Source organism: Dasypus novemcinctus, chromosome 22, assembly GCF_030445035.2.
Source record: "Dasypus novemcinctus isolate mDasNov1 chromosome 22, mDasNov1.1.hap2, whole genome shotgun sequence".
Classification (NCBI taxonomy): domain Eukaryota; kingdom Metazoa; phylum Chordata; class Mammalia; order Cingulata; family Dasypodidae; genus Dasypus; species Dasypus novemcinctus.
The window spans coordinates 52,203,484-52,221,718 of NC_080694.1; the positions used below are offsets into that span (position 1 = coordinate 52,203,484).

At 45.1% G+C, this 18,235-nt stretch overlaps 1 protein-coding gene and 1 long non-coding RNA gene across 2 annotated transcripts; both read left to right on the top strand.

Annotated features, from left to right (window-relative positions):
- The first annotated feature begins 7,226 nt into the window (after nt 1-7,226).
- LOC139437305 (uncharacterized) lies at nt 7,227-9,092 on the top strand. The gene is made up of 3 exons (XR_011647049.1): nt 7,227-7,984; nt 8,269-8,427; nt 8,530-9,092. It is a non-coding gene; the product is annotated as an uncharacterized lncRNA (long non-coding RNA).
- Nucleotides 9,093-9,207: 115 nt separating this feature from the next.
- ID4 (inhibitor of DNA binding 4) lies at nt 9,208-12,117 on the top strand. Its single transcript, XM_058285298.2, has 3 exons — nt 9,208-9,919; nt 10,154-10,210; nt 10,627-12,117. Exons 1-2 carry the CDS (start codon nt 9,503-9,505, stop codon nt 10,196-10,198), a joined length of 462 nt encoding a protein of 153 aa, XP_058141281.1. The 5' UTR covers nt 9,208-9,502; the 3' UTR covers nt 10,199-10,210; nt 10,627-12,117.
- Nucleotides 12,118-18,235: the final 6,118 nt, after the last annotated feature.

Here is an 18,235-nt window from a genome sequence, read left to right on the forward strand (position 1 = left end):
AATCAGAAATACAAATATGTATAATAAAGTATTAATTAGAAGAGTTATGACAATGCATGTACTAGAATAATCCATAACCATAAAAATTATGATGAAGACAAGTAATTATTGACTTGGAAATATCTCCATCAGATGAAGATTTCACCATATTACACTAAGTCCTACGAAGTTTTTAGAAGAGTTGGTGGCCATGGGTTGGCAGAAAGGAGAGTGGAAAGCATTTTAGGTGGGTGAATATAAGAAGGCAAAAACTGAGTGCTTGAATGGAAGCAGAGAGGACGGACAAGTCACAGAAGGCCTTCCCCCAACTGGCAAAATCATCTTGCAAGATCCAGCACAAGGGAAGCAGATTTGGCTCAACTGATAGAGCATCCGCCTACCATATGGGAGGTCCAGGGTTCAAATCCAGGGCCTCCTGACCCATGTGGTGAGCTGGCCCATGCGCAGTGCTGCCGCGCACAAGGAGTGCTGTGCCACATAGGATTGTCCCCCGTGTAGGGGAACCCCACACACAAGAAGTGCGCCCCATAAGGAGAGCCGCCCTGTGCAAAAAAAGTGCAGCCTGCCCGGGAGTGGCGCCATACAAACAGAGAGCCGACGCAGCAAGATGATGCAACAAAAAGAGACACAGATTCCTGGAGCCACTGACAAGAATGCAAGCAGACACAGAACACACAGCGAATGGACACAGAGAGCAGACAATGGGCAGGTGGGGGGGTGGGGAGGGGGTAAATAAATAAATAAAGATCCAACACAAGTAATTCTTTCTCTTTGAAATTTCTCTTGACTCAGATATGGTACCTTACCCCCTCATTGTACTCTGTGCGTGTCTGTACTATTGTACAGAACACACTGTATTGCATTACTTGGTTTTTTATTTAGGCATTATCTAAACAATATAATACACCTATAAAACATGTGTCTGTAAGAGTGACTTGCACTGACTTGACTTGAGACAATTTTGGAGAAGAATCAACAGAGACAGAGGAATCGACTGACAGAGAGCCTTAAAAATGGAGCAGAATAATTACGCTTGCTGTAATTCATAATCTAGAGGTTTTTAAGCAATTGGTACATGCAGATGCTTTTTCTAGAAGCCGGATAAAAAGAGAATGGATTACCAATTTTTCGACTGGGTCCACCAGAGATTGGAATTGGCAGGTCTGGGGAGACTGTTGATGGACAGTGTTGGAAGGTGCCAAATATTGCTCAATTGGTAATTTTGCCTGAGAGCAAAATCATTTTATGTATTACAGGTTGTAGACGTCTGATAAGGGCAGAACAGTGGGTTGATGCTATTTTCAACAAGTGACTTATGCCCACAAGCCTTAGTAACAGTATATGTGGCTGTTTTGCAATGCTGTTATAGTAATTGCCTTATTTTTCCTGATACTGTGTTTTCCTCATTTTTTAGAATATAATATAAATAAAGAGAATCTTACATTAACATTGTAACAATATAGTTCCATCAGACCAAGTATTATCTAATGTCCCACCAAACGTTTGGACTATTCAGTCCAACAGGTATATTAAGAAAAGATATTTCATTTGGATTGTCTATGTCTAAAAATTTTACATTTGATTTAATTCTATTCAAGGGAGATAAGCTCTACCTGCAATCCCTTCCAAAGAGGTACCGGGACCTGGGATTTAAACCAGGACTTCATATGTGAGAGACCAGTGCTCAAACTCAACCACTGAGCCACATTGGCTACCCCTGCGTTGGTTTTTTCATTTGTTTGCTTTTTTAAAAATGTTTTTAGGGAGGCACCAGGACCTGAACCCAGGACCTCCTATGTGGGAGGCAGGTGTGCAACTGCTTGAGCCATATTAGCTCCCCAATTTGGTTTATTCTGAACTATTTTAATATAGAATTACAAAAGTTGATAAAGGTCAAAGTTAACTTAGTTCCTTTTCCTTTAGCCCTACGTTCTAGAAACGTTAGCATCTTCAAATGTTCCTTTAGTGTTCTGCCACATTTGTTTTGCTAGTAGAAAAAAATATTAGTCTGATTACTTCGCATACAGGTGAGTTTTAATAGTGTTCATGTATTTTACACATGGTGATTTCTACTGCAGGTGTGAAGTGCACCAGCATTGGGATTCTACAAAAAAGTGTCTCAAAAATTCCTTTTGGGGGGTTGGGAATAATGCAACTGTTTCTTAACATTGTATCAGCTCGTAGGAACCATGACCTAGATATAAACAAAAGGGGAAAGTTCTTAGTGAAAGCAGAATATTTACTGTGAGGGACTCACATTCAGTATTTGGTTCCAAGATTGAAAGCAATTCTCTGTTTATTTAGCAAGTTTTCCTCTAAGTGGTTAAAATGTACTTGATGATTTTTCTATATTTTGGAATTGCTTTATATTTGCTTTAAAATAAAAGGAAATATAATGAAGCCCCCCTGTAAACCTAATGACAGTTTTAAGCTATGAGTAGACCAGTTTTAAGTGATGATCTCACCTGTGCGAAGGAAGCATGAAGCAGATGGGTACATATGCAGATCTATTGGGATGAATTATTTAATGGTAATAACAATATAACAATCATGTCTTGCTTTGAATTTCTCTATTAAAGGATTATAATGAGCTAAAAGCAAGATGTCTCTCTGGCCCTTCCATAACCATTTTACCTCTCCCAAGCCCCTTTCAATACTGGTGTACACATCGGCGCATATAGAATGTCTCCTAGACACAAGTACCGGTCCCCTGTCATTTAGTTACTGCCTTTCTCCTAGAGCTTTAAAGGAGAGGCTGAGGCTACATAGATTGAACTGGAGGATTTTAAAGACAAAAACAAGGTGTCTATTGGGAAGGTGTTTTTATTCCTTGCTCTAGTGTGGCAATAGAAAGTATGGAATCCTGTTGGGTTGCTTATTTTCTCAAGAAAGCCTGGAGAGGAAAGAGAGGCGGGCCGTCCTGAATATGAAAAGCTAAGACTTATCTTCTCCCCCTGCGGGTGTTGGCCCCTAGGGAGCTGCCAATTTGGGGTGACTGAGGAAACACCAGAAGCTACAACCAGAGTCGCAGAAGGGAGAATGCAGATCCTGGCTTTAGTTTGTACACTAACAGGGAGAAAGCATTTCAGTTCATCAGGCTGGTTCCTCCTCAGAGCCCTTGAATCCATGTGACATCAGAACAGTACAAAACAGGGAGGAGTGGACCTGGATTTTGGCCTTGTTCATTTCTGGCAAGCGATTTAACACATTAATGGATAACCGTGGCCGCTGAGATGTTGAAAAGTTGAATCAGTATTCTGTTTCATGCCTGCTTTGGAGGCATGATGCCTAAGAGTCATCGGCTTTCTGAGTGCAATATCATAGAGTTTAAAAAGAAGTAGAAAGAGACTATAAGATGTCTATTTACGGTAGTTAAAGAACAAACCCTCCCAGGTTGGGGAAAAGAACTCTCTTAAGATGCAAACGTTCATTTTAAAGTGTCATACCTTTTTAACAGCTTTTTTGGAAGTATACTTGACATCCCATAAACCACACACATGTGAAATAACTTGATAAGTCTTGGCATATCTTTCACCCGTAAAGCCGTCACCACAATCAGGTTCATAAAGAAATCCATCATCCTTGTGTCCCTTTGTTTTTTCAGGTCCCCGTGTGTGTGGACATGTAGTTTCATTTCTCTTGGGTAAATACCTAGAAGAGGCATTGCTGGGTCACACGGTATATGTACATTTGTCCTTGTAAGACCTGCCAAACTCTTCTCCAAATTGGTTTTCCCCATCTGACATTCCCACCGGCAGTTTCTCCATATCCCGGCAGTCTTGGGTGTGGTTGTCTTTTTAACATCAGCCGTTCCCACAGTGTGTGGAGTAGCTCATTGGGGTTTGATTTGCATGTCTGTAATGACAAATGATGTTGAGTACCTTTTGATGTGCTGACGTGCCATCTGTATAGGCCTTCTTTGGTGGATTGTCTGGTCAAGCCCTTTTCCCATTTTTTAATTGGGTTGTTCATTTTCTTATTATTGAGATTTCTATATATTCTGGCTATAAGCCATTCGTATATTTTGAGCACAAGTCCTTTTGTGAAGAGGCTCAAAAACTGATTCTAAACTTCAGAAATGGAATATACCCAGAAGAGCCAAAACAACTTTGAGTAAGAAGAAAGCTGGGGAAATATATGGATCAACACTACCTCATATAAGAACTTATTATAAAGCTACAGTAATGAGACAGTGTGGTAATGACAAAAAGAGATGCCAAAGGAACCAAGTACAGAGGCCAGAAATCGACCCATACAGATACATGGCTGGTTTTTATCAAAGGCACAAAGGCAATTCAACCTAAGAGATGGTCTTTTCAACCAACAGTGGGGGAACAATTAATTGGATATACATATGCAAAAACATTAACTTCAATCCATATTTCGCACTACATACAAAAGCAAATTCAAAATGGTTCAAAGACCTAACTGAAACACCTAAAACCAGAACTGGCTACATAATTTGCCGGGCCCAGCACAAAATGAAATTGCAAGCCCCTTGCGTAAAACTTACTAAGAATTTCAAGATGGCAAGAGCAGAGCATTCTTCCAAAGCAGGGCCCTGTGCCACTACCTAAGTCACACATCCCTGCAACTAAACCCGCTTAAAACTATAAACCTTCCAGAAGAAAGCAAAGGAGAAAATCTTGGTTACCCTGGGTTATGCAAAGATTTCTTAGATACAGCACTACAAGAACAAATTGTTAAACTGGATCTTATCAAAATGTAAAACTTCGGCTCTCAAAAGAGATTACTGAGTGCAAAAAGACATGCCAGAGTCTGGGAGATAATATTTGCAGAAAAGACAAATACATTTTAACATTACTTAAATACTCAGTATGTGCCAGGCAGTGTTCGAAGAACTTGAGAGAGAGAGAGAGAGTCGCACAACCTTATAAAGTAGACAAATTTTTTATCTTTATTTCATGTACGGAAGACACAGGGAGTTAAGAACCCAGCTTAACAATATAAAACTAGTAAGCCATTTGGAGCCCAGGCTGTGGGACTCCAGAGCCCAAGTTCTTTGCCTCTCCTAAGGTAAAAACATAGCACCTCTCCTCCCCTTTTCTGCCTTTAATTTGAGGAGGGGTCTAAGAAGGCGGCCTACTTCTTATTTCAATCGACAACCTTCTAGAGCTCCTGAAGTAAGGTATTCTTGATGGCCATTTCTGCCCAGTTAGGTTCGATACACCACATCCCCTTCCTATAAGCCTTTTCCAAGACCGGGTAAACCGAGAGGTTATCAGTGTTTCCGGGACTGGTATCAGCAATCCGAGGGTAGCACAAGTAAGTTTGCAACGCCTGGTGCCTGGTAAAGCAGCCTTGAGCTTGAACTGCCACACTGCCCAATTGACTCTTTGGGGAAAGGCGCATTCCTGCTGCAGAGGACAGAGTGGCTTCTCGCGCCCTGAATGGGAAAAAAAAAACCACGTTCCTCCTCACGGGCCACTTACACCCAGAGAGTGGCCAAGACACGGGGACGACACTCCTGTTTATCTGCGTGTCTGAGCCCACCCGCTGTTTCACTGCAGGCCCTGGCGAAAGAAGTATCAAGTCCTAAAAAGGCATTTGGGCTGAATAGCGCAATATGCTTGGATACCCTTGCTTCATATAAACACAGGGTGATTGTGAATTCTAACAGCCAGAGCATTGCAAGGGTCTGATTAGCATCTAGAAAGCCTCAGAAGAGAGGGCTGCAGACCTCTTTGTCTGCAGGAGGGGTTTATACATGACTCCAGTCACTGGGTATTCCAAGCAATTCGCCTCCGAATATTTCACCCCAGGTTCCCATCAAGGTAAATTTTCAGCCAAAATCACTTTTATGGCAAAGGATTTTGGCTAGCCCATCTTATATTTGACAAGTGCAAGTAAAGTACCTTGCTGTACAAGGAAGAGCCATGGGCAAACTAAATCTTTGAGTGGTAGAAATCACGGAGCCTATAAGGTTTATCCAAAAGCTGGTCATTGTTGAGGAAACTCTGTTTTGAACCATCAGGGCCAGGAGTTTTTAGTGACTTCAGCTCTGACATCATGTAACTCTCTAAGAATACAAAAACATCCATCGCCTAGCCTCCGGTACTCTCTTGCTTCATGGACCAAAATGCACAGGATCCTCTTCCTTATCTCGGTTGGATAAATTTGCACAGAGCACTTTAATTCTTTAATGTCTTCGTGCCTTCCAACCTTCAAAAGCATGGAACCATAAATGCTTCTGCTTGCTCCGTGGCAGGATCAATTGCATGGCACATTCCTTTTTTTTTTTTTTTAATTTTTAATTTTTTATTTTTATTTATTTATTTTTTTTAAAATTTTTTTTTAATTTTTTAATTTTTTATTGACTGTAATAATATTACATTAAAAATATATATGTGAGGTCCCATTCAACCCCATCCCCCACCCCCCCTCTCCCCCCCCCCCAACAACACTCGTTCCCATCATCATGACACATCCATTGGATTTTGTAAGTACATCTTTGGGCACCTCTGCACCTCATATACATTGGTTCACATCATAGCCCATACTCTCCTCCATTCCATCCAGTGGGCCCTGTGAGGATTTACAATGTCCGGTGATTGCCTCTGAAGCACCATCCAGGGCAGCTCCATGTCTCAAAGACGCCTCCACCTCTCATCTCTTCCTGCCTTTCCCCATACCCTTCGTCCACTATGTCCACTTTTCCCATTCCAATGCCACCTCTTCTATGTGGACATTGGCTTGGTTGTGTCCATTGCACCTCTATGTCAAGAGGAGGGTCAGATTCCACCTGGATGCTGGATGCAATCCTCCCATTTTTCAGTTGTAATCACTCTAGGCTCCATGGTGTGGTGGTTGTCCTTCTTCAACTCCATCTTAGCTGAGTGTGGTAAGTCCAATAAATCAGATTGTAGGTGCTGGAGTCTGTTGAGGCTCAGGATCTGGCTATCACATTGTCAGTCCAGAGATTCAAATCCCCTAAATATATCTTAAACCCCAACATTAACTGCACCTCCAGCACATTGGCATTGAAAGTCTTATGAAGGGAGATCCCATCTGAGTCCAGATTCATCACACATAAACACCATTTCCAAAGAGGGGCCATCTGCCCTGGTATGGCACATTCCTTTGAATCTACCCCAATATGAACTCAGCCCTTCGGACTGGAAGTCACACAGAGTCCCTCCCAGAAAACCCGGGACTGGCCTTGGGCACCTGCCACATCCAGGGCATGGCGCTCTGAGAGCAAGCAAAGTCCACAAGGTGCCTTCGTGTCACACATTTGAAACTTAAATTTTACTTTTCATCAAGTGAGGATATGTAAGTCCCAACTGTGGGGGTGTCCCAAACCTGTGAGCATAGTTAAAGTTTTGCCAAGTTGAGAAAAGTCTTAGGTTTTTGGTTTTTGAAGCAGTTTTAAAAACTATGAAAGAGGACAGAACAAAGTCTGTGCATCGCTCCATTGATTGTCATCATCTGTGCTGCCGTTATTTGCTCCACGATTAGAGCTGTCGCCTGCTTGGTGCCCACCTCCAGCTTCCTATCTTAAACCACAGTATCACACAGAGAGATCTGTGTGTATTTACATTAATTCGAGCATATTTAGATTACGTCTGTATTTGGAAGAAAGCACCTCCTTTGTGCTTTATAATTCTACTTTTCATAAGTGTGTATGAAGAGATCATCCATTATGCACATAAGTAAATAAGAATGTTATTTGTTTCCTCTTATTGTAGGCAATAATGAATAAGGATTGGGGAGAAGAGGGTTATTGCATCTACCTAGGAAACCAGCATTAAATAATTGCTTCTTATTTCATCAGGAAAAAGGAATGTACTCTGGGGAAATAGTAAAGCAATAGCCATAGAGGACCCACGTGACTGAAAAAATACCTGCCTGCTGCAGGTATTTCAGATGGGGAAGGGCAGGCTTGCGCCCAGGGGGTGGTCAGGGAGACACATACATGTTTCTCTCTATTATCTATGAAAACGAAGGCACCAATCTATGTCAGGTACAGGAATGAAGAGTTCCTAGTTTAATTCATTCCTTAGAGTGTCTAAAGAAAGGAGGTTTGCAGGGTGAAGGTGCTCAAAGCTCACTCGCCATTTGATGGAGAGTTTTCATGCTCCTTTCTCATTGAAAGGGCTCAATTTTTTTTCTTGAAGGGACACATACAAAACCGTCCCAAAGTCCATGGTGCAATTTCCTTTTGAACCCTTGCGGGACAGCTTCTCCATGGGAAACCCCACACGAAAAGGTCTTTAATTAACAGGCTTTTTTTTTTTTTTTTTGCAGGAGGGGGAACCAGGCAAGACTCCAGGGACTAGAAATGCGCCTTTTAATGCTTTGTTGTAAAAGGAGGCGACTGGACGTTCTCACTCGGCCTCCTATTTCAAACGGGGTGCGGTGACGACGGCGTGAAGCTGTGCGTTCATGGCCTTAATTAAATTACAGGTATGAATTTTACACAAAACGGACTGATACGACGCGTCCTGGTGCAATTTCAAACCCTCCGCGTCCGTGCATTTTTACTATTTCCGCGCTCTCATTGAACAGGCACGCAATTGCATTTCTCGAGGGCACTTCTGCATCTAAAATGGGCCAACGAAAAACCCCACCACGGTTTGTTTTAGCGATACGTCCCTGGACCAAAAAGTCGTATTCGGCATGTTCCTTTTCCTTTTGCTAAGCTTCAACGCTTTTCAAAAGAAAACGGAAAAGCTGCACATTCCATTCCCTGCGCGGGGCTTCGGGCGAGGGGGGGAGCGGCGAATCCGGGCCCGGAGTTGGGGGCGAGCAGGACACACGCGCCTCCGGGAGCCGCAGGGCCGGGAGTGCGGGGCGGCGGAGGCTCCCCGGGCTGGCGCGGGACGCCCCCGCGGGGCCGGGCGCCCAGGCCGCGGGAGGAGGGCGCCGGGCGCGGGCCGCAGTTGTTCGCAGCAACTTCCCCGGCCCCGCTCCCTCCCGGGCGCGCGGCGGCCCCGCCGCCTCCCCCCAGCGCGCGGCGGCTCGCCTTTCTCAGCGCCCAGACCCACGGCGTCGACGGAACGGAGAGGCCTCCCGATTGGCCCGGGCGTCATTCCCCGAGATGGCACCGCCCGCCCGATTGGCTGGCCCCTCCAGCCCCCGCCCCCCCCCCCGCTCGGCCCGCTCGGCGCGCGGACTGGCTCGCCGGCCCCGCCCCCGGGGCGCGCGGCGCTATAAAGGCCGCTGCGCGGCGGGCCGGCGGCGAGGCGAGCGGCGGAGGCGCGGCGGGGCGGCCTCGGGAGCGGGGCGTCGCGGGCTTGGGGCGGCCGAGCCGCGGTCGGGGCTTGCAGCGGGGAGAGCCGAGGGGCGCCGGGCTTTGTTGTCGGCGCGGCGGGGCGGCCGAGCCCTCTGGCCCCTGGGCGGCAGCGCCTCCCCACCCCCAGAGCGGAGACCCCCCCCCCCCCCCCGGGCAGCGGGCACCGAGGGCGGCGGAGCGGCGGGCGGGCGGGGGCCCCCGAGCGTGCCCGGCTCCGCGGTCGGCCCGGCGGGCGCGGGGCGCGCGATGAAGGCGGTGAGCCCCGGGCGCGCCCCGGGCCGCAGGGCGCCGTCGGGCGGCGGCGGGGAGCTGGCGCTGCGCTGCCTGGCCGAGCACGGCCGCGGCCCGGGCGCTGCGGGGCTGGCGCGCTGCAAGGCGGCCGACGAGCCGGCGCTGTGCCTGCAGTGCGATATGAACGACTGCTACAGCCGCCTGCGGAGGCTCGTGCCCACCATCCCGCCGCACAAGAAAGTCAGCAAAGTGGAGATCCTGCAGCACGTCATCGACTACATCCTGGACCTGCAGCTGGCGCTCGACACGCACCCGGCCCTGCTGCGGCCGCCGCCCGCGCCCGCGCCGCCGCCGCCGCCGCCGCCGCACCCGGCCGGGACCTGCCCCGCCGCGCCGCCGCGCACCCCGCTCACGGCGCTCAACACGGACCCGGTGAGAGGCCGGCGCGGGCGCTCCCCTTCCCCGAGGCGGGGGCGGGCCGGGGGGGCGACAGCCGGTCCCCGAGCGAGCGGGACGCTGGCTGTCGAGCGCCGCCCGCGCCCCGGGGTCCGCGATCCCTCGCGGGGTCCCGCCGCGCGTCCGCCGGGGCTCGGCGCCCGAGTGCGGGGCGGCGGCGAGCGCGCCCCGGGCGCCCGCTGACGTCCCCGCGGGGGGCTGCCGTTGCAGGCCGGCGCGGTGAACAAGCAGGGCGACAGCATTCTGTGCCGCTGAGCCGCGGCCCAGGTGAGCGCGCGCTCCCCCTCGCGGGGCGGGTCCCCGGGGGCGCCACCAGCGTCCCCTGCCCCGGCGCTTCTCAGGCGCACGCCCCCCTCTCTCTCCCGCCCTACCCCCCGAACTTCGCTTTGTGGGAACTCGGGGTTCGCTGGGCATGCAGACAGATCGGCCCCGTGTCCCCGCGGCCTCGGGTCCCCCGCCAAGCAGCCCCGATGTCCCCCTCCTCCCGCGCACAGCCTGACACCCGCAGGGGGGGCCGCGCAGGTCTCCCCCGGTGCGCGCTGCCCGGGCGCGCGGGCCGCGGTGCTGGCTGACCCGGTTTGTTTGGGGTTGTTGATCAAGCGTGTCCCGAGCCGGGTCGGTGGCGCCAGCTCGTCTGCGGCGGGAAGGCTCACACACCCCCTCTATTCATTCCTCTGCCACAGGTGTGCGGCCGCCGGAGCCCGGGCCAGGAGCGCTGCGCGGGGAGGGGCCGGAGCCGGAGTTAGAGCCGCCGGAGCAGGGGAGCCGAAGCCCAGCAGCGCGTCCCTTCCCCGTGCCGAGGGAGAGGGAGGAAAAGGACGGCGGTCACCTTTCATTTTTAATTTTTAAATTTTTTTTTTTGCACGTTCATAAACCTTCTGCATAGGTATTCTGTTGCGTTCCTTCATTCCTAGCCGCTGTGAATTGTACATTTCTGTGTGTTTTTTGGAGGTGCAGTTAAACTTTGAAGCTTACAGTGTGACAGACCTGAGAAATAGAAGACCAAAAGAGTAAAGCCGACTTTAGAAGCCTACTCGGTGAACCAGGAGCTCAGTTTTTGTTTTGAAGCTTTACTAATATACCAGAGCATTGTAGATATTTTTTTTTAACATCTATTGTTTAAAATAGATGATTATAATGGGGCAGGGAACTTTCTTTTCCCTGCAAGAATGTTACATATTGTATAGATAATTGAGTGACATTTCATACCATGTATATATAGAGATGTTCTATAAGTGTGAGAAAAGTATATGCTTTAATAGACTACTGTAATTATAAGATATTTTTAATTAAATATTTTTTGTAAATATTATGTGTGTGTTTTTTTTTTAATCCACGGGAATATTTCTTTTGGAAAATTATTTTTCAGCTCAGTTGCAGAGCTCTCAGTATCTTGAATGTCTTTTCTGTTTGGCCTGGTTTTTAAGTTTTTTGTTTTGCCCAATGTTGTAGACTCGGAAATAACAGTTACTGCTAGTCCTGCATGACTGCATGAGCTATTTAATCACAAAATAAACTTGTCTCTGTCCAGTCAAATGTGTTTTCTTTAACTAGATTGAAGTCTTTGTATCTGAAGCATACGTGTTGAAAATATACTTTATCAGTTTTAAGTACAGGGTTTTATAGTGTAATATATAGAGAGTGAAGTTTTTTGTTTTTTTTTAACTGAGGTCAAAATGGATTCTGAATGATTTTGCATATGGGATGGGGGAAATGCTTGGATCTTTAAGGAGTTTATGAAATCTGCTGTTTTATCACAATGAAAAAGATTTTACTTATCACTCTTCATTTTACACTAAAGCTTAATGTCACTAAGTTTCATGTCTGTATAGATTATTTAAATCATAGAAATGAAAAATGTTCTCTGCTTGCTACCAAAGGACAAACTCTTGGAAATGAACAGTTACTGCTTTCCTTCCTCCAAAGAATACTGATAGGCAACAGTGGGAGAAAAAAAATAAAGGCATAATGGCAGATCCTTCAAGCAGGGATAAAAGTCGATCTTAAAACATACGTAGACCAAAAATTCTGATGACCGCATCTAGATTATTTTTTTATAAAAGTGATTTTCACTATAGCTATGTTAGTTACTGCTAAGCTACTGTTCAATCTCTTGTGATGTGTAACTTTTTACATGTGAAGATTAAAGTAGATTTATCTGTCTTGTACTGTGATTTCTGGTCTCATTTCTTAAAAGCCTTACCTTTATTTTTAACCCTTTTTTTTCTCTTGAAGGATGGTAATATTTTCTAGGTTAGATAGGACTGTCAGGGCTTGTGAACATGATGCATTTAATGTGATCAGAAATTTTCAGTGTGAGAGAATTAAGTAGTATTTAATTGGGTGCTTTGTAAATAGTCAACTGTGTGTGTAACGTGGTCTGTTTGATTTTGAAAAGGAAAGGATTTGTTTCAGATTATAAAAGAATAAAAGTATTATAGACCCAAGGGACTTTTTATGAGGTCAAAGTCAAATATTTAGGTGAAGATGAAACATCATGATCTCTAGAAGTCAGTAGAAGTGGCACTGTCTCAGAAGAAATGAACAAAGTTAATGCTAGAAAATTCAAGCAAATCGAAAGTTTTAAAAATCAGTCCCATTCCCAGTATGTTATCCTTTCAGCTCTGACATTTTACTGGTACACAGTATTTTTAGAATTTGATGTATTTGATGTGGAGCCTTAGAAAAGTCAAAGGACTGCTTATTTAAATGAAGTTTATTTTTATTTTTGATATCATCCATTCTTACCCCACATCAAGAGGAAAGCACTAGAACACTGCTGGAATTCCAAATCTGAACAATTCTAACGAGTGTATTCTTTGTTATTAAAAGGGCGACAATTCCTCCTTTTTGTTTCGCAGTTTAATTTCACTGGGAAGCATGTCACATGTACGCACTCAGTGTGAGTTAGGCATCTATCAAGCCTGACTGGAACTTCACCACAGTTTAAAACTTAAGCTAGTAGGTTTTGAACCTCAAAATAAATGGAGAAGTATCTTTCGTGTTTGAAGATAGATGTTGCTCCTTTGTCAAATTTCTATTTTGGGTATGTAAAGTCACTGAATAGGAAGAAAGGTGTTGTAAGTAATACATTTCAGAGAGCTGACATTTTCCTCTTGGCCACCCAAACTGCATTTGGTGTCTCCAAAGAAACAAAAGTCATTGTTTATTTTTTAAAAATTACGTGCAGTTGTATAAGATATGACATTCCATTAAAATGTTGGCTGTGTCCTAACCAAGCAACTACATAACTAAAACATTTCAAGTCATGTATGTAGGTAGTTGTAATTATTCAGATACTTGGTTCAAAAGAGGAAGACATCTGAATTCTTTAATCTCTGTACTTTCCATTGTATAGGCACAACCAAAGATTTAGAATCATTTAACTCGAAGGAAAAAAAGTATGCCGTGCAGTTTCAAATGGATGCTGTTTCTAATGTTATAAAATCCTGATGTTTCTGACATCTCATGTTAAAAAAAAAAAAGCCTTTTCAAAGTACTATTAATATACTTTGATATTATGTAAATTTTACTCAAATTTATTGTCAAGCTTTAACTGCATTTTTAGGACTTTTTAAAATTTTGACCCCCAAAACCTACTGTATTAGATACCTTCTCTAACAATAAATCTTCACTGAGCAAAAGGTTCTTAAGTTTGTGGTTTTTAATTGACTTCTACTGAGTTATGCAATTTTTCATCATCAAGAATGCGTCTCTTGATTGATTACCTCAATTATTTATAGTGTTTCTTACCATGTGATGAAAAATGTGCCTTAAATATGGTGATTTGAACAAATAGAAAATCTAGTTTGAATGCTAGGGAGAGCTTTTCTATTCTTTAGTGTCTGATAAGATAGAAAGCAATAATCCTTAAGAAGGAGCAGGATGCTGTCCAGGCAAAACGACCAAAAAAAAAAAAAGATAAATTTCTTTTTGCCTGCATTACTGATTTCACAACAGTACAGAGTCACATAAGACTGGCTCTCTCTTTTTCACTGGCTCAATTTAATTATATATATGTTCATGATCCCAGACAGCCCTTGGATTTAACAGGGCCAAACACTAAGCCCTCCAGGCCTATGAAGGAAAACCTTCCCTTTCCAGCTTTCAAGTCCAGGAAATTAATTTACCCACCTCGGAATGAATCTTAAGGCGGCTGCCCTCAGTAGGTTTTCTTCAGACCCAGGTGATTTCTTTTCATTACAAACCATGACATTTTGCTAAAACATTAGTTATAGTAATTAGAATCACTGCCCCAAAGGCTTCAGGATTGTAATTTTATTTACAGTTCCACCTTGATCATTGGCACAATCAATACCTTAAAGAAAACCCTTACAAAAAGGAAACTGATTTGTTTGGTTTCAATATATATATATCGGTGTTATATATATGTAATTAAAAATGCTCTCATTTTTCCAATGAATTTTAAACTTGTGTTCTATGTTCAAATGCCTCCATACTTATTCCTGTCCTGGCTTTCTCTAAAAAGTTTTGCCTAAGTGCTGAAACTTAGGTCTGAACCCACATCACCTAATGTTTTCTATATTCACCAAAGCAAAGCAGTGTGGTATTGCGGCTGCTTAAGGAGATCCATCATTCTTCAGTCTCCACAGTAAACCCACTCACGGGAGCTGAAAAGAGGTCTGTAAAAATTGAAGCTAATTTGAAAAGCCCCTCAGAGTCCCTAAAAGAGTAATCACATCAGTTTCTGGGGAAGGAACAGAATGTGCTAGCTGAATTCCACCAGCTAAAGTGTGAATAGAGATGAATTTAATGTAAATGTTTACGTGACCAGACCCAAGACAAATTTTCTATGTGATTCCACTTGTATCTGATTTTTTTTTTTCCAACTAAGAAATCTCAAACTTCAAAGAGGAGTTTTCTGAGAGATCATTGAAGTATCGGCAAAATATGCAAATTCCTGATGAAATAAGCCACCATAATTTGATTTAAATTAGTTCCTCAATTCATTATGAAGAATATTTCGGCAGTGTTAGGGTGCATATTCACTTAAAATTTTAAAATTTTACCTTTTATTCCAAAGAAAAGTATAGTCCTACATGCAATTCATATATTTTAGCATTTAAAAATATATTTACTTCAATATTTTCTTAAATATCTTAAATCTTTTCTTAAATATCTTCATTGCTTTCAAAATCTTTACTACTCCCTTCATAAGCTTTAGCTGTCAGTTGAGAGACTGCAATCTCTGTGTATAAAATTTACTCAAAAATAGTTAGCCAACATATTGGAAAATACCTTTCAAAAGGAATTTCACTTTAAAAAATACACTAGCTGGATTAGGCTTCCTCCGTCTTACTATTCCTTTTTCTTATAATTCCTAAAATTTGAGATTTACATAAAGATGCACCTCCCCGCCCCCCCAATCTTTTGGCCACGAAGCCAACGATGTTTCATTTAAGCATAAGGCAGGAAAGAAGATGAAGAACAGGTAAATAATATGCCACGTTTGTCATATTGTAGAATTTGTTTTAAGCACTTGAGTAATCTCAAGAAAAGGAAAGCAGGAGAAAAAGTCAGAGGTGCTTTTATATCAAAGACTCAAAGAGAAAATCGGGAAGGCAGACCTCAAACTACAGACGTAAATTTTCCACCTTCACTTCAGGAGTAATTCTTGGAAACACTTTTCATAGATGATGAACCTGAGCCCATGGTGGATGTAAAAACAAAATTGGCCCCTGAGGTAGAGAAGACCATGTATTCTTCTTTGCCACATCCTGCAGTACCTAACCAGGGCCTTGTGCAAATATTTGTTGAACTGAATTAAGAATGTCACCTTCGTACAGTCACTCCCCAGTGCTTTCAGTTACTCCTCCTCTCCCCTTTGAACTTCGCTGACTCCTTCACACCAACATACCTAACTGGTCCTCTCTGCCTCTGAAAACTAGGGGGTACGAAACAGGGCTTTGCAGGCTTCCCCCGCCTTTCTTTCTGGTTCCTTATCTTGACCAATGCACCTGCCCCTGCCCTAGTCTTGTGTTCACCGGCCCCTGCTCCATCATATTCAGGCGGGCATAGAGATTCTTGCTGCAGCTATATCAAATCCTTCCCGCCCCCCGGCATCAGTGCTGCTTCCTCAGTTCTCACCCCTCCCGTCTGGCCGGACTCTGGCAATAATCTCCGCTAGTTTCCTTGCCCTTCCTTCCTCCCATTCCATCTTCTGTGTGGCTACGCTACACAAGCCCCTCTGCCTCTGGGCTCCTTGGGCTGCATACAACCACCTCCCACCTCCCAGGCCCCCGCTCCCCTGCATCCTTCCAGCCTCCCTTCCTACCAGCCTTTTCTCTCTTGGCCTCCGGCTGCCTTCAAGACCACAGTCTAGGAAGCAGGTGTGGCTCAACAGATAGAGCATCTGCCTACCATATAGGAGATCCAGGGTTCGATCCCCTGACCCGTGTGGAGCTGGCCCACATGCAGTGCTGCTGAGCACAAGGAGTGCCGGCCCACGCAGGGGTGCCCCCATGCAAGGAATGGCCCCTAGTGCAAGGAGAGCCGCCCTGCACGAAACCCCAGCCCACCCAGAAGTGGTGCCACACACACCGAGAGCTGACACAACAAAAAGAGACACAGATGTCCAATGCCGCCTGATGAGAATACAAGTGGACACAGAAGAACACACAGAGAATGGACACAGAGAGCAGACAACCGTGGGGGGGGGCAGTGAAATACATAAATAAATCTTAAAAAAAGACCCGGTCTATGCTTCACCCATACCTAAGATTTGTCCTCTATGTGCCAGTCTGCAGAGCATACTTATCTCTCCAGGCTTGCCAGAGTAGGATTGATTTCCTGAAATCAGGAAGGACACACTTGGAATCATGGGATGCGGGTGGGAGGGCAGCCTACCCAGCTAAGCCAAGCTTCCTGATCCAGCGGAAGAGCAAATACATCCAGATGCAAAACTGCATCCTCTTTCACACTTCCCATCCTGAGCACAGGGTGTTGCCTCTGCTGGATACTGCCACCCCATAATCTTCTGCCCTGGGACTAATTAGATGAGGCCCACCCACGTTATCAAGGGGATCTTCTTTACTTAATATCAAATGGTTGTAGGTTTTAATCCCATCTTCAAAATAGCTCCAGAGTAACAATTAGGCCAGTTTTTGACGAAACAACTGGGCACCATAACCTGGTCAAAAGTGCCTACAACTGAAAGCAGGAGAATTGCATCCAGCATCCATGTGGAATCTAAGCCCCCTCTTGATATAGATGTGGAGTGGACACAACCATTCTAAGGTTCACAGGATGGAGGAATAGAATATGGATTAGAGTGGACTTACTGATATTCTATTCATGAACTATTGTGATTAGTAATCAAAGAAAATGTGGCATTGGTGTGGAGAAAGTGGCCATGGTAGCTGCTGGGGGTAGGGAGTGGAAGGAAGAGATGTGATGTGGAGGCATTTTCGGGGGTTGGAGTTGCCCTGGGTGGTGCTGCAGGGACAGTTACCGGACATTGTATGTCCTTGCATGGCCCACTGGGTGGACTGGGGGAGAGTGTGGGCTATGGTGTGGACCATTGACCATAAGGTGCAGCGGTGCTCAGAGATGTATTCACCAAGTGCAATGAATGTCTCATGGTGATGGAGGAGGTTGTTGTTATGGGGGAAGGAGTGGGGTGAGGTGGGTAAGGGATATTTGGGGACGTCATATTTTTTTAATGTAACATTAAAAAAGTAAATAAAGAAAAAAAAAGATTCATCCATCACTCTAAAAAAAAAATGACGCAGGAAATTAACCACCATGGTGTTGAAATCCTGTCTTTCTAGAATCAACTGTTACTTCTGCAGTGTCCTCACCTCCAAAACGCCCACCTCTCCTGGGTCATCTCATTTTCCCATGTCTATGTTCCCTGTAGATTCCTGGCCCTCCAGGGACTCCAGACCAAAAGTTCTAGAAGAGCATGCCTGTAAGTCTCTGTGCCAGCAAATCTAGCAAATTTTTTGCAGCTCCAATTTGCAGTTCAGAGATTTTTCATTAACTTTAAAAGCCTTTGGGTGCCTTAACCAGGGAATGTCGATAAGCTGTGCGTTCTTGAGATTGAGGGAGTGTGGTCAGCCTTAGGCAACGAGAGTTGGAACGAGAGATTGAGAAGCAGAGAATAGAGACAGACTTATCCTGTATCCTGCGGAAAGACAGAAACATGGCAGACCCAAGTGTGGATCAATAAAGACACCTCAGTGCCTGAGATGAAAAAGTAGGGCAAGGAAAGGATGACTAAAGCCATGTAGGATGTGATGGGCTAGGGGTGAGGGCAGCGGGCAGGCAGTG